Source organism: Mastacembelus armatus, chromosome 18 (genome assembly GCF_900324485.2).
Source record: "Mastacembelus armatus chromosome 18, fMasArm1.2, whole genome shotgun sequence".
In the NCBI taxonomy this organism is placed as follows: Eukaryota; Metazoa; Chordata; class Actinopteri; order Synbranchiformes; family Mastacembelidae; genus Mastacembelus; species Mastacembelus armatus.
The window spans coordinates 6,637,465-6,663,407 of NC_046650.1; the positions used below are offsets into that span (position 1 = coordinate 6,637,465).

At 41.3% G+C, this 25,943-nt stretch overlaps 1 protein-coding gene across 10 annotated transcripts in view; it reads left to right on the top strand.

Moving 5' to 3' along the window:
• mark2b (MAP/microtubule affinity-regulating kinase 2b) overlaps positions 1–25,943 on the top strand; it is a 44,975-nt gene that overhangs the window by 2,908 nt on the left and 16,124 nt on the right. For 8 of the 10 annotated variants that reach the window (XM_026312921.1, XM_026312939.1, XM_026312972.1 and 5 more), the window contains exons 2-15: positions 14,404–14,571; positions 16,139–16,192; positions 17,692–17,740; positions 17,978–18,043; positions 18,400–18,470; positions 18,858–18,914; positions 21,374–21,610; positions 22,193–22,312; positions 23,087–23,189; positions 23,355–23,467; positions 23,606–23,680; positions 23,927–23,984; positions 24,163–24,314; positions 25,512–25,606. In XM_026312921.1, the coding sequence (XP_026168706.1) occupies positions 14,404–14,571; positions 16,139–16,192; positions 17,692–17,740; positions 17,978–18,043; positions 18,400–18,470; positions 18,858–18,914; positions 21,374–21,610; positions 22,193–22,312; positions 23,087–23,189; positions 23,355–23,467; positions 23,606–23,680; positions 23,927–23,984; positions 24,163–24,314; positions 25,512–25,606 (1,418 nt within the window). The remainder of the gene's footprint in view (positions 1–14,403; positions 14,572–16,138; positions 16,193–17,691; positions 17,741–17,977; positions 18,044–18,399; positions 18,471–18,857; positions 18,915–21,373; positions 21,611–22,192; positions 22,313–23,086; positions 23,190–23,354; positions 23,468–23,605; positions 23,681–23,926; positions 23,985–24,162; positions 24,315–25,511; positions 25,607–25,943) is intronic. The other 2 variants (XM_026312964.1, XM_026312929.1) reach the window with 2 other exon arrangements.

The following is a 25,943-nucleotide window of genomic DNA, read 5'->3' on the forward strand; positions in this document are numbered from 1 at the left end:
CAAAATGCTGACAGAAGTTGTCTGTTGATACCATGATCTCACTGACAATGCGTCAGTGTGTGCGTCTTGTCTCACAGTGTAGAGGGAAGCAGACCAACAATTAAGTTGGTATGTCGGTAGGTGTAGGCAAATAAATACACATAGATTATATTATATGGCTACACCCTTAACTGGAACATAGATCAGAAACAATTATGTAATTTGTCAAATATAGCTGCTCCACACATCCACGCAGAGGACCTGAGGGTTTTAAGGTTTGTGTCAGGTGAAGTTCCGTGTGATCTGGACATATCAGTATAACACACACTTGTACAAACACATAAGTATTAACCTTCAATTTTAGCAGACTTCCTCATTGAATTCAATGAAAGTACTGTGTTGGCCTCGGCAAAAGGGCCCTGGGAAAAAAACAGCAGTCCTTCAAAAGACCTGGCTCTATGTTTGCAACGGCACAGTGCAACATTACCCAACAGCACACTGCGTTAGTCAGTCAAATACTTGCAAATGTAAGTATGTGGTAAAATGGCTTGTAGTGGCAGCTTGTGCCACAAGCCACTTAAAGATGGAAGGGAGATATCCTGCTGTTCTGCTAACAGTTGCACTCAGGCTTGCAGCATTATAAAACCAGCGCATTATGTAGGTGATTAATATCCCTCGAGCTGAACTTCTTGTCCGACAGGTCTGCACTAACACAGCTCCCTGTGTTGTTTTGCTATAGTGCTCTTGTCAGTCTGAATGTGCCTTTACTCATCCCACAATATCTAATGAGGATTTTGGGGGGGGTTGGGGTCATGACAGGTCCTTTATTGGGTTTGTAGGCAAAAGGTCATGGATGGGTACTCCCACATAAACGCAGTCTGTTTCAAAGGCCATGTATAGAAAGCTCTCGGTGTCAGGTCTCAAGATACAGGACAAAATGGCAGCGGACATGAGGACGGACTGGGTGTTGACATGTCTCTCCCTGTCACAGACTTAAATGCATATTTTAATTCAGGCATTTCTTGCAGACCATCTCTCATTCTCAGGTTGTTACTGCAGAAACTTGAATGGACACGCTGTGTATATTAATATTTTACATTGGCCTATTGGTGATTCACTTTAATCGGATGAAGAGTTTGCAGTTGGTTTTAACACATGACCAGCAAACTAAGCTACAAGTTAATGGTTGTAAAGTTTGGTTGGGGGGTGGAGTCGAAGTTACAGAACAAGGCAGAGTACCATCTTGTCATCATAAACATTTCCTGGGAGCATATCATAAGAGAGCTGTCAGATGTAGAGAAGTGACTTGTGACATCTTTCTGATGGTGTGAAATGGCAGATATGTTGAGTGGCTTTTGATCTGATGTGTTATGTTACACACAGTTTTGTACCGATTGTTTGAGGAACTTGAATTTGACCCACTACTAGTTGGCACCACTTTGACTTTGAATACATGGATATATTAATAAAGCAGAATTATTAAAAATACAAAGCAGAATATATATCAATTTTTTCTCTGAAGTGTTTTAGAAGAAGTGTTTTTATTGCAGCAGATGTGCCCCAAACCAAGCTCTGTGTTACTTGTTGTTGACGTTTGGTGTGGGTTTGTACTCTGTGTGCACTTCCCCAGACGTGATCACTTGATTGTCTGATTTCCTGTTTTACAATGTTCCCTCTCTCTCTATTCATCAAGCCACATCTTCTCTAAAGACACACCGATGCACCTAGAAATACTGGTCTGTCACTTCAGTTCTTACTTCATCCTGCATTTCATTGTTTGGGTTGTTGCTCACAGGCCAAGCAAGCTAGATCCTCCCCACATGGAGCTCGACTGATATGAACCATTAATTTGTCAAAGTATGATATTTCCTTGTTGAGTTCTCTTGGTGAAAATATAAGCTAACTAAACTAGATTACATACACTACATTATATTTGGTTTACCCAGGGTTGATTTATGCTGGTTCATCCTTCCCCAAGGGAAATAACACAAGGAACAAAAACATAATGTACAAATCGCAACGTGGCCTATTTGAAGACATAAAAGGCCTGCCTTGTCTGCCTGGTGTGTTTACGATGGTACTACCAACCCTAGTCCTTTAGTAAAGTCAAGCAAAAGTTCAGCAAAAACCAGAAGGGATGCCAGATTCTTCCCTTAATTCAGTGTAGGGCAAGTGTCTTCCAAAGTGTGAAAGTGCTGCTATAAACTATTTACATTAGTTACTGTCATTTCAAAGTAATCAGTGACACTACAATATGGTTCTCTGTAATGCATTACACTGTTTTTGCATTACTTTTGAGTTACTTTAATCAGAATAACCACATTTTAACCACAAATACCACATATTGATATATATTCTGCTTTGTATTTTTAATAACCAAGTATTCTAAAAAGGCAGTTTGTTCATCTATTATACATCAATTGGAGGTCATGATATTTCTTGATGGAGAGCGTTCCCTCTGGCTGCACTCGATTATTACGTTCTTGTAATTGGATAATGGAAGTATGTCCATCTCGCAAGTCCGTCTCTGCGGTCATAGCAACAGGAAATAAACTATTTTACCTGCAGAATTTTTTCTCTGGTGCTGAGTGTCCCATGGTGTTGGTAATTTCTTAAAAATAACTACCACCACTTAATTACGTATTAAAATGTGTTGTTGTGATGCATGTTAATGAGGTTGTAACAGATATAATATTACCACATTTTTATTAGTAATGTGTTACATTACTGCATTACAGCAAAAAAAAAAAAAAAAAAAAAAGTAATACATTATTGTAATGTTGTTACTTTTGTAATACATTACATTCAACACTGCCTTTGTTTAACTGCATAAATGTCTGCTCTCTGCCTAAAAGTATAAACCTCCTGTTTGCTGCTTGGGGTGGATTCTGTGGGACAGGAAGAATATTAAATTTTATTATATGGGAACCAAATGGGAATAGGGATGATCATTTAACAGTCATTTCGTACAACGCAGCCGACAGAGGTTTAATGAAGAAGCATCAAAATTCTCATCTATCCACTTAAAAGGGCTTTCTTGCCCAGATACTTAAAGGTGCCCGGTGGAGGTACGTTTACATCTGTGTCTCACCGCAACACATTGTGTTGTATCCTGCAGTTTCAACAAGTGTGTCAAGGACTTTTCCTCACATGTAAAATATTGACAAGTTGTTTCTTTAAAAAAAGTTTTAATTGGACATTATTTTCCATGTTTGCATGCCAGCAGTCCTCTTCACTGCCTTTGTTAGATGTGAGTTTGATTTATTTGACAACAATAAAAGTAAGACAAGGCTGCAGTCATTCAGTGCTGCCATACAATTAAAATTGTTGAGAATAAAAACACAATAAAGCTATATAGAGACCCACTCCACATTACTCCATACCAATGTGCCAGAACTCCACCGGGTGTCCTTAAAGTTGAAAGCTAGTCAGTGTGAGGAAAAAATGGTTCTGGGAAATGCACAAGTGGCAGCCAAAGAGACAGAGGATTAGGTAGGAAAGAAAGAAATTAAATTGGTTTCTTTGATTAAAAAGGAGTGCAAGTGGACTCTGATCAATGTTGGCTCCAGTGAAGCTCCAGTACAGTACAGTACTAACTCAAAGGAATCAGTACTTTAAGTGTGAGGTTTAAATAATGAACCATAGCATGCTCATTATTGTTACTAGCTGGTGATAAAAATATACAGTTTCATTTCTAAATATTAATACAGTTGTAGCCCTGAAGAGAAGCCATGGATGATATCCATTTATTTACTCATTAAGTCAGAATCATGGTGTAAACATTTTGTCATTGCTCAGCCCAAGTTTTCAGTCAATTCCAGTTTGACCTTTTTAATCTGCACCAGCACTGAAACGGTGATGGCTGCTGATTCTAAATGCCATCAGGCACCACAGCAACAAAGGACAGAGCAAACACAGCTTTGGAGATATGAGTGTAGCTGAGCACAGCTTGATGTATTTCACCTGACACCTTGGGAGTGTGAAAACCTGGCACAGAATCTCCCACCAAGCTGTTGAGCTGGAATCCAATGTAGCTGAGAGAATAGCACCGAATGTGTGAATGCACTGACACAGGTACGATGCTGAAGTCATGTTTTTTTTTTTTAAATATCTCTGTGTTCACCTTTTTCCTGCATCTTAATTCATCCTTCCCTTGAGTGAGTCATCACATCAGCGATCTATAACACACACACACACACACATGCGCACACACATGTAGATGTTGCCGTTACGCCCAGGAAACCATAAATTATGCCTCTCTTCTTACCAGACCAGTCACTAGGCAGATGAACAGGGCCTTAGCAACAGAGAAACCTGCCTCGAACACACACACACACACACACACACACAGACAGGCTCATTCACTTCATCAGGCTCACATTTGTTCATGCCAACACACACACACACACACACACACTAGTAGCTCCTCTTTTCCCCCCACACATAAATATACTCACTGCTATTTGTTAATTGGATTGAAGCTGCATTTTGATTTAATTAGGTCTATTAGTCATTTATATCTGGGTTTCCAGTGGAGGCTGAAATATAGGACAAGCAGGTGCTGCCTAGGTGTTTTACCAACAATGCAGTGAAGTACAGTGCTTTGTGTGAGTGTGTGTTGGATTGTCTAAAGGAAGAGAGCGAAACAGGCCTTTCCAGTTGAGCTGAGTGGTAGGTGTGGCAGCTAACTGTAGTCCTGCGATTTGAAGGGCTTGACGTCATTCAGGTGGAGGAGTGTGAAGTTCCTCTCCCACTGTTTTGATGGATTTCTGTGTTCTGTTAGTCATCTTGATTCAGTCTGCTGTCAGTACTTGGATTTCTTCTGGCGAGCTAATGATGTAGCAGTGTGTTGATGTTTTAGTTGTGTTGCATAAAACCACATTTCCAGGGTTTCCACAGGAAGTAGTTTAACCACGGTGGAAAAGCTACTGATTGTCTTGCTTCTCATCTTGTGATCACTTAAGGCGGCTATGACACACTAAACAAAAGCTGAACTCACTTAAATATGCAGCTTTTGCTATGTGATGTGCCACCTTTGTCCTGTTTTTGTAGAAGTGTACAAACCTTATATGGTTTTAGCAGAGGTGTTTCAGGTGAGGTGGCTCAGTTTCACTGGTATAAAATCATATTCCACCAGTTCATACATGTATTCGGCAGCTTTTCCAATCAGCCACTGTAGGGAAGCTACACAGCCCTGTTTACTTTGGTGGCTCTCTCACACACACACACGTACACACAGACACATACGTACACACACATAGAGAGTTGCATAGCAGCAGAACCAGGGTATGCAAGGAAGTGCTGTGCAGTGTGTCCCAACTGTGACAGCAAGAGTAAACAGTAGCTCTGAATTGATTTTTGATACACCCTCACGTGCACGTGCACACACATGTAAATATACACTTACGCATACCTCAGGAGTTATGGTAATCCAGCTCAAGAACACACACGTGCACACCCAGAAAAGTACATTCACAGCAAACTGAGACCCAGTGTAACACCACCTTTCTAAAGTAAGGGGCCTCACAAATTCACTTAGCCCTGTGTGTGGTGGCGACTCTGTATAGTTAGTATATTAGACTTACAAGTAGAGCCCACAAAGGAGCAAATTATGATTCGATTCGTTGCACAGCTCACTCATATTAAATAACTTGGATTGCTGTGAGACTGGAGTCAGTGGCCCTGGAAACGCACATCGGTAGTGTAGCTGGAAAGTTGTTCAGTGTCCTTGTTACAGGAGGCAGAGGAGTGGTAGTGGCTAACAGATAGAAAACATTTAATGGTAACAATGTCTTAGATGTTCCAGTCTCGAGCAGCAGATAGATAATTTATCAATGATCATTTAAAAAAAACAAAAAAAAAAAACAGGCATGGTGAAATAATGTTCTTCTGTGTCACCAAAAGATCATTAACACTGATTGACAGCATTTTTGCTGAGCCTCTGAAGTTAAAAAATGGGCACAGGGGTAGTTTCTGCCATGTGAAAATAATCATCTCAAGTACATATAGAATAATATGTTCGATTAAAGCAATAAAGAAACTTGAGTCTAGGCTGTTTTTAGGTTAGGGAGGATAAAATAAGCTCATAAAATGCTGTGGCATTTCCTTTTTGATATGATGGGAATAAGCAAAATAATAGTGTTAAAGCTAAGCACTGCTAATCAGTTGCATGCCTTGAAAAAAATCTGTACGATAGTATCCGACTTGAGCATTGTGGAAATTGGATCCCCATAGACCTGAGGCAGCAAATGTATTGAAAGTTCTCTTTATACTGCATGTGTGTGACTGTAGTGTAAAAAGGGCTGCATTTGATGATCCATTTTCACCATTTGCTGCACCCTGGTCCTGTTTAACTAGCCTTCTGTTACGTGGCGAAATGAAGACTGGACAAACAGGTGCAGTGGCATTTCCACCAGGCATATGGAAGCTTTTTAACTTGTTATTTCACATGATCAACCCTCAAAGCCGTTCCCTTTGTGGGATTTCCTTGTGATCAGGTAGCGCATCCGGTTAGTGGTAGCCTTAGATTTTTATGTCAGTTACCATATAAAATGGGGGTGATTTAAAACGTCATATGTTACTGTATGCTAATAATTAGCTACTGCATACTTCAAGTGACTGTATCTTTTTTTTTTTTTTTGGCTGGAAACCCATCTTGTCATTGAAGAGGAGTATAAATAGAAACACAAACATATGAATAGCAGGGTAGGGGAAAAAAAGAGCAATGGCAGGTGGGACCAAGAGATGAGATGAAATGAAGGAAGGATGAAAAAGATACAACCCAACATTGTGATAGAGGACAGGATTCAGCAAGCGACAAATCTCCATGGCAACGCAGCCATCACGACTTAGACTTGGGAGTTTTTGTGTGTGTGTGTCCTCCCACTGACAAATTTCAGTATAATGCAGCAGCTTTTGTGTGTGGTTATGTATCTAGTAAACAGCCTGTTTGTTCTCAGCTTGTTTGTTCCACATAGTTTTTGGATGGTGAGTACAGATGTAGTATTGGATTAAGGTAAACGGAGACTGGCGGTTGAATATGCAGTAACTGTAGCTATTAAATTTTCAGACAAAAATGTCACCTCAGTAAACCCCCCCCCCCCTTTGTTTACATTTCACTCTAAGTATTGCATTAATATTAGTGCAGCTGTCAAGAACATTAGTGAGTGTCATAAGGTGGAAAAGCTTAAGACATTTTACTACAAGCCCATTTTGACGGGATTAATAAACAAAATGGAGACAATTGTAGTTATCAAGAATCATATTTTGATTAACCACAATCACCTTTAACAGGTCAGAGCAGGTAATTTATAACAGACAACACATTCACCAGCCTGGTACATGTCGGAGTAGTTATGTGAAAGGCAGTGTAAAGGCTCATTAGGCTTGTCGTCGCAACAGCTCCTTTAAGAAACTCACAGGGTCCAGCTGACCATACAGCTTCTCAGTTACCCCCCCCCCCCCCCCCCCCCGGATGTACATGCTTCTAATAAGACTACAGAACACTATAGTCAAATCTGTTGTAGTAATTTAAAACTGTTTAACAAAAGATAATATTTAAGAACTTATTTTTTTTCTGAAATAAATAAGTTTAGTGTGATTATGAACTAATCACCAGAAAAGCCTGATATTGATGCAAGTAGAAGTACTAATAAACTGTCAACCCTTGTAGGCTCTAAGTCGTATTTTGTCACTGCTCTGTGATGTTTGTTAACCTCATCCTTACTCATTTTGTTATTCACAGGTTCACTAAGAACAGTGAAAATAATATTGCTTCTTTGTTTGTTGAGTGTAAATTAAATGGATTTGCTGGTGTCTTACATGCACAGTGGACTTAGCTTTACGTGAGGGCAGACTGGTTGTTGCAGTGTTATGGGTCACAGAATCTGATGGTCACAGACTACGGTGTAACACGATGTAACACCGAGGCCGAGCATTCATTTTAGTTTAATAACATTTGTTTACAACGACGTCTCAACACAGAGTTACTAGGAGTTCGTAGTCTTTTTTTTTTTCTTTGCAGATATACACAATGTCCCAAAGACCAAAGCGTGTAACAGAACAATGACTCAGTGATTCCGTAAGAGGTTTGTTTGGCCGTGGATTTTAACAAAGCAGAGTATTTTTGCCAACTTGCAATAGGATTCAAAACGGAACTGGCCTTCAGTGTCCAGTCCTAGGTGCAGTATAGCGGCTCTTTTTTCATGTCCCGTTGAACCCTTGCTCTGAGCGTACAGTGGCAAAGTGAAGTTGTCCTTGGGCAGGAAGGGACAGAGTAGTTAATTATTTCAAATGAGTGGGAACAGAGTGATTACATTTAATTGTTAACAGCAGGTTGCAGTGTGACTTTTTAAAATAGTGATCTCCACAGACAACTTGTAATAATAGCTGCCAGTGAGCCATCGGTTTGGTGGTTGCCAAAGTTGGCAGCAGAGTCGCCATATTTTAATTGTGTATAATTGAAGTAATAATGGGTCTGTGTAATTATACCCCATATTTCAGGAATCAAACACACAGAAAATGGTTCGACATATTTTACATAACACAGATTTAACTTTTTTGTTTCTCTTTACCCCTCACCGATGTTGTTGGTGAGGGGTAGAGTTAGATTTATAGTTAGATCGTGTGATCCAGTACAGAGGAACGACTGAAGAGAGCATTCTGGTTTTTTGTCATAATGGTTTTCATTTTCGTTTTCCAAATTGTATATTTTTAAACTCACTTACCTTTTGTTAGCCCAGCTTTGCCTCTGTACTGTTGATGTTTTTGGGTTCAGCGGTCTAATATAGTAGTAATGTGTAGTAGCACTCACATCGTGTGTGAGGCACCTTTACAGTTACTTTCTGAACTGTCCTGTGGAAAATTCCATCTGGTTGTATCTGAGTTACGTCTCGCCCAGAACTGAGATTAGTAAAGGTCAGTGATAATGAGGCCCGAGTCAAAACACAACCAGCACTGCCTTGGATTAACATGACTGCTTTGAGTGTGTGTGTGTGTGTCTGTGCATGTCTATTTGTGTTTCTGTCTGTGTGTGTCTGTGTATTTTGGTCATGTGCATGTAATCATGTTTGCAGTGTGGCAGTAAATGGCTCTCAGCTGCAAACATCTTGTCAGTGAGGTTTCACTTTGTGTGTGCGCGCTCAGTGGTGGTCCGAATTGTTGGGCCGGATATAAACACTGTACTAATGGTCCCTCCACACGGTAGGCTAATGGATTAAAAAGATATGAGCTGCACACCTCGCTTTAAACATGGTAGTCAATGAAAACTATGTTTTGGTCTGTTGCGATCCATGAATGATGGTTGTTGAAAATTAAATCATACAAAGAAATTATTTCTTGTCACATAAGAAACCTATAATTTCAAGTATTAGTGTATTTACGGAGAAATGTCAGTGTCACCTGAAGTGGTCAGCAATGTCATGTGATTGGTTTCATCTATGTGTCTTTGTGCTGTGGTTTTCCAATTTACTGCGCTTCCTTCTACAAGAAACCTCTTCATCAGGCGTCAATGTCAAGTACTTCCAGTCTCAGTGAAGTTCTCCAGCCATTGTGACCATGAAAAATGACTTTGACTTCAGGGTAAACTAAAGCCCCAGGATAGTCAAACCTGTGCTATACTGTGTATGTTAGCAGTTCAAAGTTAGCATTCATGATTCCAACGCAAGATCAGAGAGTAGTATGAGAACAAAACAATGATGTCATTTATTGTCCTCTGAAACGTCTATAATTGTAACCATGAGGAGAGGTGGGTATGCGCATGTGTATGTGCATTTACTGGGGGAGGGCGCTCGCTCAGGCTGCAGCTGCCCAAAAATGAAGGAAGAATCAGAAGACAAAAATAGTCGGAGATGAAAGGGGATAGGAGAGAAGGAAGACTGAAGAGTTGAGCGTGGAAGAGTGAAGGAACTCGGAGGAACCATGCTTGGATTTAAATTTATTTCAGAGTGCCTATAAAATACTCTTGGTATACTGTGTAATGAGAAGTTAGGCCTACTGACTCCTGGGTGGATGATCCATTCAAGCAATATTTTGCCAGAAATAAAAAGTGAGCTTGAAGTATGTTATATAGTCTCACTCGGTTTGTACATGTTACAGAGCTTTGGTTAGCTAGAATGGTTGTCCTTTTTAAAATTTATAAATGTGTCTAAGTGTGTAACATTTACCTGCAGGTGCTGCAGATCACATTAGCCTATTAGCTAAATCTGTCACTAATCAAAGCTGTTTCTGTTAAATGTATTGCAAAAGTAACGCAAATAATACCTCACAAGTGCTTATGAGAATTTGAATGTATGAAATAAAGCTATGAATGTTCACAGTATATTCCTTTAAATTTTCTGCACATTTGCTATTTTAAAATCTGACATGCAGGTAATTTCATGTTTGCTTTTGCCACCCAGAAATTAAACAGCGTGAATGTCTTATGCTGCCATCTTGGTTCACACATAAAAGTTGGCATTCCTGTTAATATTTATCACTTTGTTAGAGCATCAGGGACTTTTCCAGGAAGACTGCATCTGCTTTGTTGCTGTATTGACGGTTTGATTCGTGAGGATCAATTGCAAACAGCTCAGCAGCATCACATATGGAGTCTGTGTAGCATTTCTGCTTTAAATGCAATTTCCACTATAGACATCCATAGTGCTCTACCACTCTGGAGTTGTTTTAGTTATGGATAGTCTTTAGCTGCTTTAAACTGTTGTGGAAACTTGTACTTGGCACATTTTCCCCTTCATGCATTTGTTGAGGAACCTTGATTAAGCCAAGTCTGACTGAAAATGAGTGAGCCACAAAACTAATTGTGATGGAAACAAAGATGGGTAATGGAAATGGAAGGCAGCACAGTGCCAGGGACAGGTCATCGTGGATCGTCTTTGTTGGCTGTTCCGGTGCTGAATGTTCATGAAGTTGGCTAAACACTAAACGGATGCAGGTACAGCCTCATGTGACAATCTGGAGAGATGCTCCACGAGCCCATCCACCTGCTCTGCAGTTTCCCCTCAGACCTCTGCAGCAGAAAGTCTAGCCAGGATTTAATCATCTTGTCATATGTTTGTATGGCCAAGACGCCCACTTTCTCCTGAAGAAGTAGAGCTATGGAAATCATGTTTTCATTTCTTCTGTGAATAAATAAACTATACCGTTTGTTGTTTACATGACATTATATTGCAGGTGATTGCAGAAAGCCAAATGTAATCTGGTTTAGCTGGTAGTAAATAAGGACTGTGCAGTGTATTTACAAAAAGTCTACCTTATGTTTGTTTACTTTTGTTACCTGCATATCACCACAGAGTCACTTTCTAGAAGTCCTGTGAAAAGGCCCTTACACAGCAGGAATGACGTGACTAAATGTAATCTAAAAGCCAAAAATCAATGGTGCGAATTAAACGCACCATAAATGGCAAAGGGTTTCACATAGGCACTGTTGTCTGTAAACTACTGAGTAGGATATAAACACATCACTGTCATCACGAAGCCCTTCAACTATATTTTTCTATACATTTTCCTTCTACTTGTTGTCTTTCTAATTTTTTGTACTTTTTATCATAAAGAACTCTATTTAGCTGAAACCAAGTTAATAAGATGGTCTGCCAGGTCGAATGTTTTGAAGTAATGTTCCAGCAAGCTGCATTGTGCTTGGACAGTGAAATTCCATCGTTGATGTGAAATGGTCTATTGACAAGTTATTGGTTTGGAAAATATTACTGATGAGCAAAATAATCATTCGGGAAATCCGCCTCTGATGTCTAAAGGCCTTTAAACTCAAATGCCTGTATGACCTGTAAAGCTATTTTTGACAGCAGGAGACAGAGGGCCTTGGATCACCCTCAGTGAGGCCATCCCCCTGGGTTTAGAAATCAGCTTTGTAAGGCCACATTGGGTCTCATTGTCTCAAATAGTGTCCACATATAACGTATTGTTTGCCTGGCTCGGCCCCTCTCTCCCAACATGATCCAAAAATAAAAACCATTCGCTCCGTCACACCAGGCCACATAAGGCCCTTTCCGTGTCCTCTGGGTTTAATGTAACTGTCATTTGCTTTTAATCCCACTTCCCCCATTTGTGTTCGAGCTTAATCTGACCTGTTGTACTTTATGCAGGTTTGCAACTGTCAGCGTGAGGATGTGGGGTGGGGGCGGCGGGTGGCTGAGATGCAGACATTAGATCATACCATCTGGAGCAGAAAACACACAAACATGATGAAGTAATCACGGGTATCCTTGTTTCCCATGGCCTGTAAGATGGTAGTGGAAGGAGGAAGATGTTGATAAATGTGGTCTGTTGGTCACAGAAAGAGCCTCTAATTTGTGAAAGCTACAGAAAGAGGAGGGGGGAATTGGATGACTAAAATGGGGAGTCAGTGTCAGGGTGAGAACAAGAGAAAAATGATTTGGGCAAATCCCATTCTACACCAACAGTGTGAACTTCCCTGGACCTCTCTCTCTCTCTCTCTCTCTCTCTCTCTCTCTCTCTCTCTCTCTCTCTCTCTCTCTCTCTCTCTCTCTCTCTCTCTCTCTCTCTCTCTCTCTCTCTCTCTCTCTCTCTCTCTCTCTCTCTGTGTCAAATCTCTGAGAGCTGTGTGTGATTTGTCCTGCTGCATATGCCCCTGCACGTCTGCATGGTGGCACCTTTGTGTGCACCAATGTGTATTCCTGTATCTGCGCCCTGCTGTTTATGTCACAGCCCGCGTGTGTTTGCATCTCGTCACCCTGGAGCCAGTCGTCCTCTCCTCTGACCCTGATCCCCGTCACCTGTCCGCTCAGATCACACACACACGCATGCTGATGGACATAGACACACACACAATTGCTGTGACCCTTTCCTGGAGTTGAAACCCAATCACACTTGCCAACCGTGCAAAATTTGCCAGCACAGCAAGGTTTTGTTTTCTTTTTGTGGGTGTGTGTATGACTTTGAAGACCTGCTGCCTGTTACAAGATGAACTGAAGCTGTTTTACTCCACACTACCACAAAAAGAGACTATTAAAACTATTATGACTATAGATTAGTGGCCTTGGCTGGAAACTGTGCAAAGGACGGATCACTCAAGTGATGCACATTCACTAGTGTGTTCAAATTAAAGTCACAGATACAATCAAGGTAGCAGAAGTGAATTTTTTTTTTTTTTTTAACCTTAATGTTCCTGAAGTTAAACATAAATATGTCTTCAAAAAAATGAATATTGTTTGTGGGTCATGGTGACGATAGGAAAATCAAGTTACAGCTCATTGCACTTAGTTGTCCACATTTGCTTTGACAGCACAAGAGAACCAGTGTTATCAGACTGTTAGCGTAATTTCAGTGTTTGGCAGTGGCTGTTGCTGACATTTGCACGTAACTATATACTGAACAGCAACTACAAGGAAAACTGTTTTTTTCAGTGTTGCAAGGAATTTCTCTTCTAGAAACTGTGGAAAAAGGCAATGCAGCATAATGACTAGTCAGAGCGGACCAGTTTGTTTTGTCCAAAATGGTTATGTCTTTACTCCAGGTACTCTGGTGTCCTCCCACAGTCCAAAAACATGTATGTCAGGTTGATTGGTGACTCTAAATTGCCCATAGGAGTGAGTGTGAGTGTGTGAGGTTGTTTGTCTCTATGTGGCCCTGTGATGGACTGGTGACCTGTCCAGGGTGGACCCCTGCCTTTCACCCAAAGAGAGCTGGGATAGGCTCCAGCAGATCCCTGTGACCCTGGTTAAGGAATAAGTAGGTATAGATGATGGATGGATGGTGTTTATGTCTGTCACATGAGATTACAGGGCAGCCACCAATAACAGCTTTAGATTGGTTTCCAGAAGCTGTATTTTAAGTTTGTTGAGCTATATTAAAAAAAAACTTTATCTTTGTTTAATGGCATCCAATCCACTTGAATTTAGTTTCTCCACAAGCCTGGGACATCCTGATTAGTATCGCCTCTCCAAGTCTGTACCTTCATCTTGCCACCAGATTGTGGTGCAGACCCTTTTAGCAATGCAGAAATGAATGCAGCTATTGATCTATAAAATAAATTTCTGCTGCCTCTCCACAATATTTGAGGTGATGTTTGAATTTGATGAATTTGATTGATAGATTTTACTTTAAAAGCATTGTCACAACCTCATTTTCGTTTCTTACAAATAACTGATCTGATGTTTTGTTACTCATATCACTTATGTTAATGTCTGAAACGCCATTAAAAGTAAATGTCTCTGAGCTCGTGGAATGTGGACCAGTCAGTGACATTAAATATAAAGATGAAATGAAAGGCTTTGTTTAACCTTTATCTGTCATTACATTTGAATATTGTGTGATAATGCACCCATGCATGCAAAGTGTCTAGGGTAGCACTTTGGAATGTAAAACCTTTCCTTCACATTTTTCCTGTTGCTTTCTTTGCACATGTCATCATGTCCTCTGGTGCTTACGCATGGCCTTTTTTCTTTGCAGGACTCCAAGCCATCTGGCCGCTCCAGCATGCCGCGGTGTCGGAACTCCGTCGCCACGACCACATCAGATGACCAGCCGCACATTGGTAACTATCGGTTGCTGAAAACCATCGGCAAAGGCAACTTCGCCAAGGTCAAACTGGCACGACATGTCCTCACCGGAAAAGAGGTAGGCATGCACGCACACACATGCTAGATCGGACTGAAACCTTTAATCTTACACTATGGTTGCACATTCAGAGTCACCCTGACTTATTGAACTTCAGACTTCTTTTCAGCCTCTTTAGTCACACTCATTCTTTATCAACTCTGTAACTAGAAACTTGCTTTTCAGTATTTGAATGGCAAATACCAACAATGGTGAAAAAACCTTTTAAGGGGGAAGGAATATAGAAAAGTAAATGAATCTAACCCCAAACTGATTTGACTGGTGTGCTTAAAGCAGTGTGACAGACTGCTATAAGAATTTGTAAGTTGGACTAGGCTAACAGACAAAGTAACTACATTTATTCAGAAAGTGACTTTTTAATCAACAAAGTCGTTTAGAATAGAAATATCTGATGTTTTTTTATTAGCTAAAACAGCAATAAAGCAGACAAACACTTAATGTTTAAATGGTTAATCCTCCTCCCTGATCGCTGAGTACAGGGGAGGGCTCATGCTGTGATACACAGTAGGTCTGGTCTGATCTGAGGCTTGCATGGCTTTGGAGATGGTACATCTGCTGCAGGAGATTAGATCACCATTGTCAGCCTGAATAGAGAAGCCTAAATGTCTCTGGCTTACTGTGAATTCCAGATGTGATGTAACGTAGCGATCTGTCCCTTTAAGGGAAAAGCTGTGTCTGCAGTGAGCCCATGCCGGGCTCTGTCTGAGGCCCAGTCAAGTCAACTCTGTCTGTGTGAGGGAGAGAGGAATGGGCGGGCTCTGTCAATGTGTGACAGCTCTGTGCCTGACACCCTGATAACACTCCATGTGACTCACTGGCACACACACACACACACACACACACACAGACACACACACACACACACACACACACAGAAAACAAGGGAGCGTCAGAGGGCATGAAAGAGTTGGACAAGCACAACAGAAAAGAAGAGTGGAAGAAAGGAGTTAGTTGACAGTGAACAATCTCCCTTTTTTGTGTGTATGAGATAATTCTTCCTCACCTTTTCTCTTCATATCCTCTTTTCTCTTGTTCCATTTTATCCATTTTCCTCCATTCCTCACTTTGTTCCTCTTCACTTGTCTGGTTCTCTATTTTTATTTTCCTCTGCTTCTCTTTTATGTATCTCTCTCTCTATTTCCCTCCTGCCCTTTCTCTGTTTTTATTTCTCACTGTTTCCATTGCTGCTGTCCACTGTTGGATTATGAACTAAAGACCTCATTATGGCCTGGATATAAACTACATTTCAGCTGTGTGTGTGTGTGTGTGTGTGTGTGTGTGTGTGTGTGTGTCAGCTGTGTGTGTGTGTGTGTGTGTCAGCTGTGTGTGTGTGTGTGTGTGTGTGTGGCTCTGTATTCTGCCCTATTATGCAACTGTCACCTGCTGTGTCACTTAATGCTCCAAGATTGTATCTTTGTGTGTGATAGCCACATCGATGTGTGGTTGTGTTGCACACACAGACTTTGACAGTACAGGTTTGTGTGAGCGAGGTATGTCAAACCCAAGCAAGGGTAATAAATGAATAAAAGTGTAATAATAAATGAACACCTTCTTGTTTTGCTTCTAGGTGGCTGTAAAGATCATTGATAAGACACAGCTTAACTCCTCCAGTTTGCAGAAGGTGGGTCTCTCTCTCTCACACACTCATACACACACACAGGCAAATTCAAACCTCCGTCCTTATCCCTTTTCTGAGAAGTCCCTCTGAGTCTTTCTCTTTTCCTCCCTCTGTCTATCTCTCCCTCTCTCTTCCAGTCTGTCTCTCTCTTGTGTCTTTCTGAAGTGGTCTAGTTTTCGGAGAGAGTTTTAATTACAGGAAACAAGCTGCAATTACTTCCTTTGATCGTGACAGGGTGGGGTCTGTCCACTTAAACACACACTGTCTAACCCTGTGTTCTTCCAAAGTGAACACACACACACACACACACACACACACACACCAAGCAGTCATACATCTGCACACACAGAATACACAGTTGTGTGCAAAGTTAGACACAAGAAGCACATGACAAGGAAAGACACCGCCAGGGCCAACACATAAATCCAGTGGTCAATGCTAAAAACTCACACAGCTCTACGTTGGATATCAGGACACATGCGACTGTAAATCCTTGGACACTAAGACCAGACTTGGCAGAAAAGCTATCATGTTATACCCTATCAGATCTTAAAATGTTTTTTTCTTGATGTGAAAAGAAACAATGTGTTATCGGTGTAGGTCAAAGGACTATTGTCAATAGACTAACTAAGGACAATAGAAAGAAAAATCGTGTCTTTTGAGGCAGATTTGCAGTTGTGCATTAGAGGGTTACTGTATAACCACATAACTTTGCAGTTATGTGGCATTTGCTGGAACCACTGGGTTATGCGGCAGCTTCTAGCTAACAACTTTCTGAACATCTACAGTGTAACTTTGGCAGATTGGCACTAAAACATCCAATAAGCCTAGTTTGACCTTATCTGCTGACTTAGAGGTGAATCATAAGGCATGAAAACCTCTCTCCTCCGCCCTACCACTTTAAGGCTGAAAGCCAATCAAACTTTTCATTGTTTTTCTCTGAAATCTTAAATTGTGGCAGACCATAAATTTAAAGTGGCACTGCCTGAATCTCTTAGCAGTATGTCACCATTAGCCATGTTTGTTTTTTGCTTTTCCTTCTGGTAATTTGACCCACATACCCATACACAGGAAGTAAATGTTTGCTTTCATTGTCATGTTACCCTCCACAAATACTGACTGTGGATTCTTTGCAGTCACACAAATAAGAAATTTCAATACTTAATCAGTTTTTGTGGGAGAACTGTGACCATTTGTTCAAGAGTCCAAACTACCAGCTAAGAAGTGTCCTCGTCTCATTAGGAGCTACAAAAAATCACTTGATTGCAGTAAAAACCAAATACTTTGCACAACCTTTTGAGGTGAAGGGTCCCAGTATTTTTGCTCACATTATTTAAAATAATATTCCATTCAAATGTCTGAAATATGGATGTCAGTTTCAGCTTCTTTCAGAGAAGACTGTGGTTGCTCTCTTTAAAGTAGAAGGACAGCAACACTAACAACACTACCCCACATCTGACGGTGTATTTGACACAGCACCCCGTGTCCCTTGTTTCTTGCAGCTTTTCCGCGAGGTGAGGATCATGAAGCTGTTGAATCACCCCAACATAGGTGAGTCAGACGTTAGTTCCCACTCTGTCATCGCTCAGTAAGAACCAGACTTAATTGGTCTTTCAAGGTCATGTATTCAAGCTAAATGTTAATAATCCTTCTGCTTTTTCACCCTTTTTTGTTGTCACTCACGCTGCTCCTCACTTTCTCTTTCCGTCTTCTCGTCCCATCTCCCTCTGCTTTACTTGCCCCACCTCCTCCAATGCCCTGTCTTTGCCGTTTTTTCTCTGCCTCCAGTTAAGCTCTTTGAGGTGATAGAGACAGAGAAGACTTTGTACCTGGTAATGGAGTACGCCAGTGGAGGTAAGTGCGTGTTACTGTGAAATCCTTCCCCTGAGGGTTGGCATTCACTGTGTTAGCATCAAATGGTTCCCAACAAACAATCCAAAAAAAATGCTGTCTCTTCCCATAATGCATAGCTACTTTTGTTGTTGTATTTGTTCAGTGTTGTTCAAAACACAGAAATGAGCATAGCAGAATGACTGTTTTGGCGTTTGTTTTGCTGGAAATAATGATGCTTCACCTCCTGCCTACACTTCTGTTCTTAAAGGACAATACTTTGTTCAGTGTCCGACTGATACAATACTCTGGACTATAAGGACACAGGTATCGGGTCACAGCACTAAATCTGCTCTCCTGTTCTTTCTCTCGTCTCCCAGGAGAGGTCTTTGATTACTTGGTGGCCCATGGCAGGATGAAAGAGAAAGAAGCCCGTGCCAAATTCAGACAGGTGTGTGTGCGTGTGCGCGCGTGCAAGTGGCTAAAAATGTCTTTGTAATGTTACAGATACAGTATTAAAATATTGTATGTATTCTGAATATGTTTTGTAACAAATTAAGATTAGAAGTGTACTGCTCATGTGCAAAAATTTCTTTGGATTATTTTTTTTTTTTTAATTAAAAGCAAAACATTTTATATGTATGTGATGTTTTTAATTTATGATTAAAATGTAAAAAGTTAAGGGAACTGTTTAAATTTTACATCCCCAATACTTCCTCATGACTCCTTCCTAATGAAGAGCTCTGTCTTTTGCATCTGTCTCATCATTTCAACCCCATCCATCTTGTCATCCTTTCTCTCCTTCTGTCTCTCCCAAACTCACTTTCTCACTCTCCAGATTGTGTCAGCGGTGCAGTATTGCCATCAGAAGTGTATAGTACACAGAGACCTCAAGGTGAGAACACACATTCTTGAATTAAAATTAGTGCTCAAGCTTGCTTGCTGGATGTTTTTTTCTCTGTCTGTCCACATTCATTTTCATATGATCTGTCTTTTTTGTGATAAAATCCCATCACCATTAACAGTAGACGCAGAGGTTAATCAGAAAGTTAATATGATTGGATACTGGATTCTTCTGTGCCTGTCTCCTTCATTTTGCTTCTAATATTTGATGCACAATATACCAATGTACCAGAAATACAGCACAGTACACACCAACAAATCTAATGCTTTTGGGTGTTCTGGTTCATGGTGTTAGGCAGAATTGTAAATCCTCTTATTGTGTCAATAGGCAGACCTGTAGACATTATTATGATTGCAGTTACAGTAATCATACAGGAACCTTGCAAAGGTGTTTTCCCACTCAATTATTTTGTGGTTTTTAATAAACATTTTCACTTCTTTGACCACACTCATGAAAACATTTCTGCTCTTTCCAAAGTTAATTATGAAGGTTCTAAAAATACAAAAGGGTGGCATGGGAAAAGAGAGCTTTGTGGTGGACAGACAGTTCTCATTATTGTAATGCGTGCCATTCTGCATATTATCCTAATCACTGTTAATGTGGGGGTTGTGATGTGAAGTGTGGCACAGGCTGAACTCTAGCAGGTCCTACACTGCAATAGCAAATTGTGATTAGATTAGATTAGATTAGATAACACTTTATTGATCCACCGACAGGGAATTTCAGGTGTTGTAGCAGTAAGCAAAACAATAACATAACACAGCAACAATAATAATGATTGCAATAATAATATTTGTGATGATAATAAAATGAGAATAAAATAGTAAGGTGGTTCAGTGACAGGTCGTGTCTGGCTGTATTAACGTGAATTCAGAGGTGAGAAATTTAGTGACATTTTTGGAGTCTGATGGGAGCAGGGACCTGCAATAGTGCTCCTTCACACCCCACAGGTGTAGCTGCCTGTCACTGAAGGTGCTGCTCAGAGCACTCAGGGTGTCCTGTAGGGGGTGGGGGTGTTCTGCAGTTTGATCCTCTTTTCCCTAAACTCCTCCACTGAGTCCAGAGAGAAGCCCCGAACAGAGCTGTCTTTTTTTTAAGATGTTTGTTTAGTTTCTGTCTGCTGTGATACCCCTGCTTCAGCAAACTACTGCATAAAAATGGCCGATGACACTTTTTAAACAAAAATTAATACTGCAAACTCCAGAGGACTTGTCCTCACAACATAAGGTTGACTGTCCTTTTTTATATAGGGAAGTGATGTTGTCTCTCCAGTCCAATTTATCATTTAGATATCCACCCAGGTATTTATGTCTGCACAGGCTCTTTGTTCACTCCCCGGATGCTCGCTGGTTTTGTCTGGGCATGTTTATTCCTGCAAAAATCCACACCAACTCTTTGGTCTTACTCTTGTTGAGCTGGAGGCCATTCTGATGACACCACTGAGCTAAGTCCTGGATCACAGATCATCCTCATTTCAATCAGTGATGCAGCCCACAATAACCAAGTCAGAGTTTTAGGTGAAGTCTGACATATGGAGGGTAAACAGGAGTGGAGCTTGGAATTGAGCGATGAACCTGCATTTTATAGCTAAATTTATTCTATCTGGGTCCCATAATGATTGCAATCATGTTCCATGAGGTTTATGCTGTGGTATCTATTATAGCTGTGGTTCTTTCTCTCAAAAAGAGCAGCAGGAGCAGAGATTTTAAGTTTGTTGTTTTGCCAACTTAAAATGTTAACGTCAAGGAGCTATAGTTAATTAAATCTGCCAACCAAAAATGAGAAGCTGGCGTTGATTTATTTCTTAGGTCAGAGCCTAGAGATGATGTCAGTGTTGTATGTGCGCGCGCGCACACACACACACACACACACACACACACACACACACACAAGCTGCCGAGTATTCAGCGAAAGTGAAAAGGAGAGTGCACCTGTTGCTAGGCAACCCCAGCCTCCTTGTTCACTGGCTCACTTTAAGCTTAGGGATACAAACACACACACACACACACACACACACACACACACAGAGGAATAAACTGTGGTAGTTCACTTTGGCCATTGTGTGCTACTTGTAGGCCCCAGGCCATTACTCTGAAAAACCCTTCACTCAAAGCACCAGCTTTTTGTCCCAGGAAAAGATGTTTCAGAAAACTGTCTGCAACTAGGTGGAATGTTTTATCTTCAAACTGTAGCACTGTAGAGAAACTGTTGAGAAAATCTGGATTGCACTTGTTAGATGCTGTTTTTGCTGCACATACTAACGTTGAACTTCACAGAGGCTATGACCATCATGTGAAATAAGGAAAGTTTTCATATGACGAGATATCACATTACACAAATGCAAAGTATTTGTGTTTCCTGACATGTTAAGAATCTTTTTTTTGTCTCTACATAAACTATCTGTATAACTTGCTTTCTGCCTCTTTGTCCCACACTATGTCCATCTGCAGGCGGAGAATCTGCTGCTTGACGCAGACATGAATATTAAGATAGCAGACTTTGGCTTCAGCAATGAATTTACTCTGGGGAACAAGCTGGATACGTTCTGCGGCTCCCCGCCCTATGCAGCCCCAGAGCTCTTCCAGGGCAAGAAGTATGACGGTCCGGAGGTGGACGTGTGGAGTCTGGGGGTGATCCTCTACACACTGGTCAGCGGCTCGCTGCCCTTCGATGGACAGAACCTCAAGGTCAGGATGAGGAGCGACTGTGTTTTTGTATGCGTCTGTGTGCATTACATAAGCGGATGGCTGTTTTCTGTGGGTGTTCGTAGTATTTGTCATGCTAGTTTCTGTTCCCTCTGCCCTATAGAATGCATAATCTGAATAAGAGTGAATGTGTAAAGGGTGTGATGGTGGGATGCACTAAAACCTTGTTCTGATTTTAAACAGAAGAGATTTAATGCTTTCTTTGAACTATATTGGTTACACCACCTATAGCAGTGAGCATTCAGTCACTACCCACATGACTCATTCTGGAAGTGCAGACACATTTTGGGTGGGCGATACGACATTGAATGTGATGATATTGATAATAACACGCCTGTGAACAGCAATCTAGGCTTATTGAGTGTGTCTTTGTACAACCTCCTGCTGGGTGGTGTTTTGTTTAACACCTACATTACTGGTTTTACTATTTATTAAACAGATTGGATATTCGCTGTCTTTCACTTCTTAGTGCAGTGCTGGGTTCTAGCTGTAATGCAAAGCCTTTTTAAATATGTCAAACTAATGTACTGACAATACCTTTGTGTCCCTTTCCTCCGTCTCCAGGAACTGAGGGAGCGTGTGCTGCGTGGTAAATACAGGATTCCCTTCTACATGTCCACCGACTGTGAGAACTTGCTGAAGAAGTTCCTCATCCTCAACCCCTCGAAAAGAGGCAGCCTCGAGGTACACTGTGCTTCACACACAAAGCAACATGATATAGATCAGAATATTTAATTGAATATTTTAAAACTTGTAGACATCCTGATTGCACCCTGTGGTCAGACTGGGTCTATTTAATAATATAATGATGTGTGAAGAACACACAGTGCTATACTCTTTACCTCAACTTGTCTCACCAGCTATATGTGAGTTTGCTACTCAAGTGTAAAGTGCTTTTTAAAGGCACTGTAAATGCTTGTTAGTTTGGGATTCACAGTATGCGTTACTGAATTTGGTTGCATTAAATATTAATGGATCATAAAGTCCAAGAAAACAAAAGTTTACTGCTCATACTGCCTTGCAGCATAATAGGTGTTACGGAATAGACATACTGTTACTTTGTTGTTAACCTTTCTTTGCTTGACGTGCTAACGTGTTAAAGCAGCATTGTAAATACACTGTAAAGACAACTCGAGCTTCAGTGTTGGAATGTAGTCCTGTGAGTGTTTCATTTACACCTGCTGCAGAATTTCTGAGGGTTCAGATAAACATGCATCTCCCTCTCTGAGGTAGCTTCAGTTTTCATCTATTTCTATCTATATAATTAGTGCTAATCTTCTTGAAGCAGCCCCTGGATCAGTGCAATGTCATTTGAGCCTTTCTTTTACTTGACACGCACTGACACAAACTCATCTCCATAGTGTAAATAGTAATAGTGTATTTGTTTTCCTCCTGGTCTGCTTTATCCTCTTTGACATCCTATGTCTTCCTGTTTCTGTCTGTTGGGCTTGTCCCCAGCAGCAGATAATGAGGGACCGATGGATGAATGTGGGCTACGAGGAGGACGAACTCAAACCCTACCTCGAACCACAGCCAGATTATAAGGACCCTAGGAGGACAGGTAGACACAGAAACTCAAACGTGGTTCATATGTTTCTTTCTTTTCCTGCACATGGGCACACGTGACTACTCATACACAGACATGGATAATTTATTTTAGGTAGAATTACAGACCTGCAGTAAGTTCACTAGTCTAAATATAAACTTATCTGCTGCGTGTGAACAGACATCATGCTGCAGATGGGATTCTCTCAGGAGGAGATCCAGGACTCGCTAGTGAACCAGAAGTACAATGATGTGATGGCTACGTACTTGCTACTGGACTATAGGAATTCTGAGGTGCTCCTTTTCTCACACTTACACCAGACTTCATTTTAGAAATCATGCCAGTTAGTATTTGGCAGTGCTCTCTTAACAACATATAGGTTGCTCACTGAGTTCCATGTGTTTCTTTTTCCTCGTTCTTTTCCTCCTCAGCTGGATGAAGGTTGCCTCAAGCCCCGACCAGGAAGTGATGTAAGCAACATAAACGCCCCCTCCCCGCCTCACAAGGTACAATGAGAACACAGATTCTGATGCTGACACATAATGAGGTCTACCAAGTCCTGCATGGGACATAAGCACACTGACTCAGTCCTGAGGGAAGCACAGTCGGTCTGCTTTGATGTTACTCTGTAGGCTTTAGATCTGCCAGTCTTATACATCTCTTCTGCTAACTCACTCACATCCCAGTGTGTGATCATGCTGAGTGACATACAAACTCGCACTGACCCTGTGTGTCCGTCTTCCCTCTCTAAGGTACAGCGCAGTGTGTCATCCAACCAGAAGCCTCAGAACCGCAGAACCACCGACCAGGGTGAGTTTGGTGTGTGTAAGGTTTAAGCTGATGAGTGGTAGACATGGTCAGGAGGAGGAAAGCAGTCATACATCAGATCACAGAGCAGAAGAGGATACAGATGTCACAGGCTCTTTCTCATTCACTCCTTCTGTTTTATTTTGTTCTGTTTTGTTTTGCTTTTTCCCCCCCCTCCTAGGCTCATCCTACCCTAAGAGGGCTGGTCAAGCAGACAACCGGACTGCAGTGGAGGATCCTGGGAGGAAAGGTTCATCAGGCAGCTCCACCACCAAGGTGCCCGCCAGCCCTGTGGTCTCCTCCGACCGCAAGAAGAGCGCCACGCCCTCCACTGTGAGACCAAACAGCCACTCTGCTAACATGACACTTTTAACGCTCAAGTTCAAAAATAAATTGAAAGTGTATTGCACTGTATGGTTCATATCACCAACATTAATACAGGCGCACACAGACAGACAGAATGTGGCTCCAGGGAATGAATTGCTTTCACATGTGTGAGGAAGAAAAAACATCTGTTGGAAAATTTTAGAGAAATTCAGACGTTTGCCTGGAAAGTGAAGTAGCTGCTCAGCGTAAGTTAGCATCAGCCATGTTTTATCAGAAATTATGTTAGTTAGTACATTAAAACAAATGCTAGCTAATAATTTGACTATAAATGACCTTATGACTGTGAACTGTGTTTTCCTACATGCTGTTAGTTATATCTATGCTTTTCCCACTGTGACAAGTTAAAATGTCTCCTGTGAAGCATCGCACGGCTCTGTCATTCACTGTCGGCACCTGAAGGCAGTTTTATTAACTCGCTCACAAGTGCCTGTCAGCACTGTCAGCCAGTAAAGTAGATGACAATATGATACTGACAGTGTTTTCCACCAAATTGTCAAATTTTTCAAAGTTTTCCTCACTCCATCTGTGTCATATTTTACAATATAAACCTTTAAAGCTTTAGAATGGATGTTTTCTTGATCACCTTCACAACTGAAACGGTCCCATTATTTTGTCTGCTTTTGAGCCACTTCACCTGCACAGGTTCCTGATTACATCTTTTCTTTGTGCATGTGTGACACATGCACAATATGGGCTGTTCTCGATTGACATTTCTCTCACTCACCTGTTTTTCTGCACCTGTTCGGGCGGGCCACCTTAGGCTATTATTATTTTTATTAGTATGTGGACTTTGGTGACCTCATAGCCCCACCCAGCCTCACCTGAGCATTAAGCTATTCTGTCAGGGAAATGGAAAACACCCATGTGGGTGTGCATGGGACAGTGCAAGAGTGATGAGGTAAATGGTTTTGTAACTGTATGAAGCACAGATTTCAGAGACCAGAGAAGTGGATTTGTTACAGGAAATACTTTGAGATGTAATTTAGTGGAGATTTGACTCATTATATATAATTAAAGTTGGCTGTTTCAGGAATTATTTGTCACCTATGATACTGTTTTCCGTCCTCTGTCCTCTGGACTTGCCTCTCAATCCTCAGACTTAATCATTTCTGTATTTCTCATTTTCTTCCTCTCTCCCTTCAGAATAGCATTCTGTCCACCGGTACTGGTCGTAGTCGGAACTCTCCACTGGCCGAGAGAGCAACATTGGGCCAGGGCATCCAGAACGGCAAGGACAGGTACACACACACAGATACACATATACATTGTTCAAAGAGATGCATCACTGTAAAATACACGCTTTCTCTCTCGTCACCGGCAACCCAGCTAGTTGCAGTGGGGCAGCGCTGCTTCCTCACACACACTTAATACAAACACTCTCACCACGGTTTGTGAATGAAGCAGTCCCACAGCTGTCTCAGCAACTGAATCCCAGACCTTGGCTGGTATTCTCCGGAGCCATGCCAGCTGGCTCAGGCCTGTGGACTGGGTGAGCCCTCCTGGACAAGAAAAACCAGGCTCTCTTGGGAATTTAGGCCAAACCTCCAGTAGATTACAGATTACCCGAGATGGTCT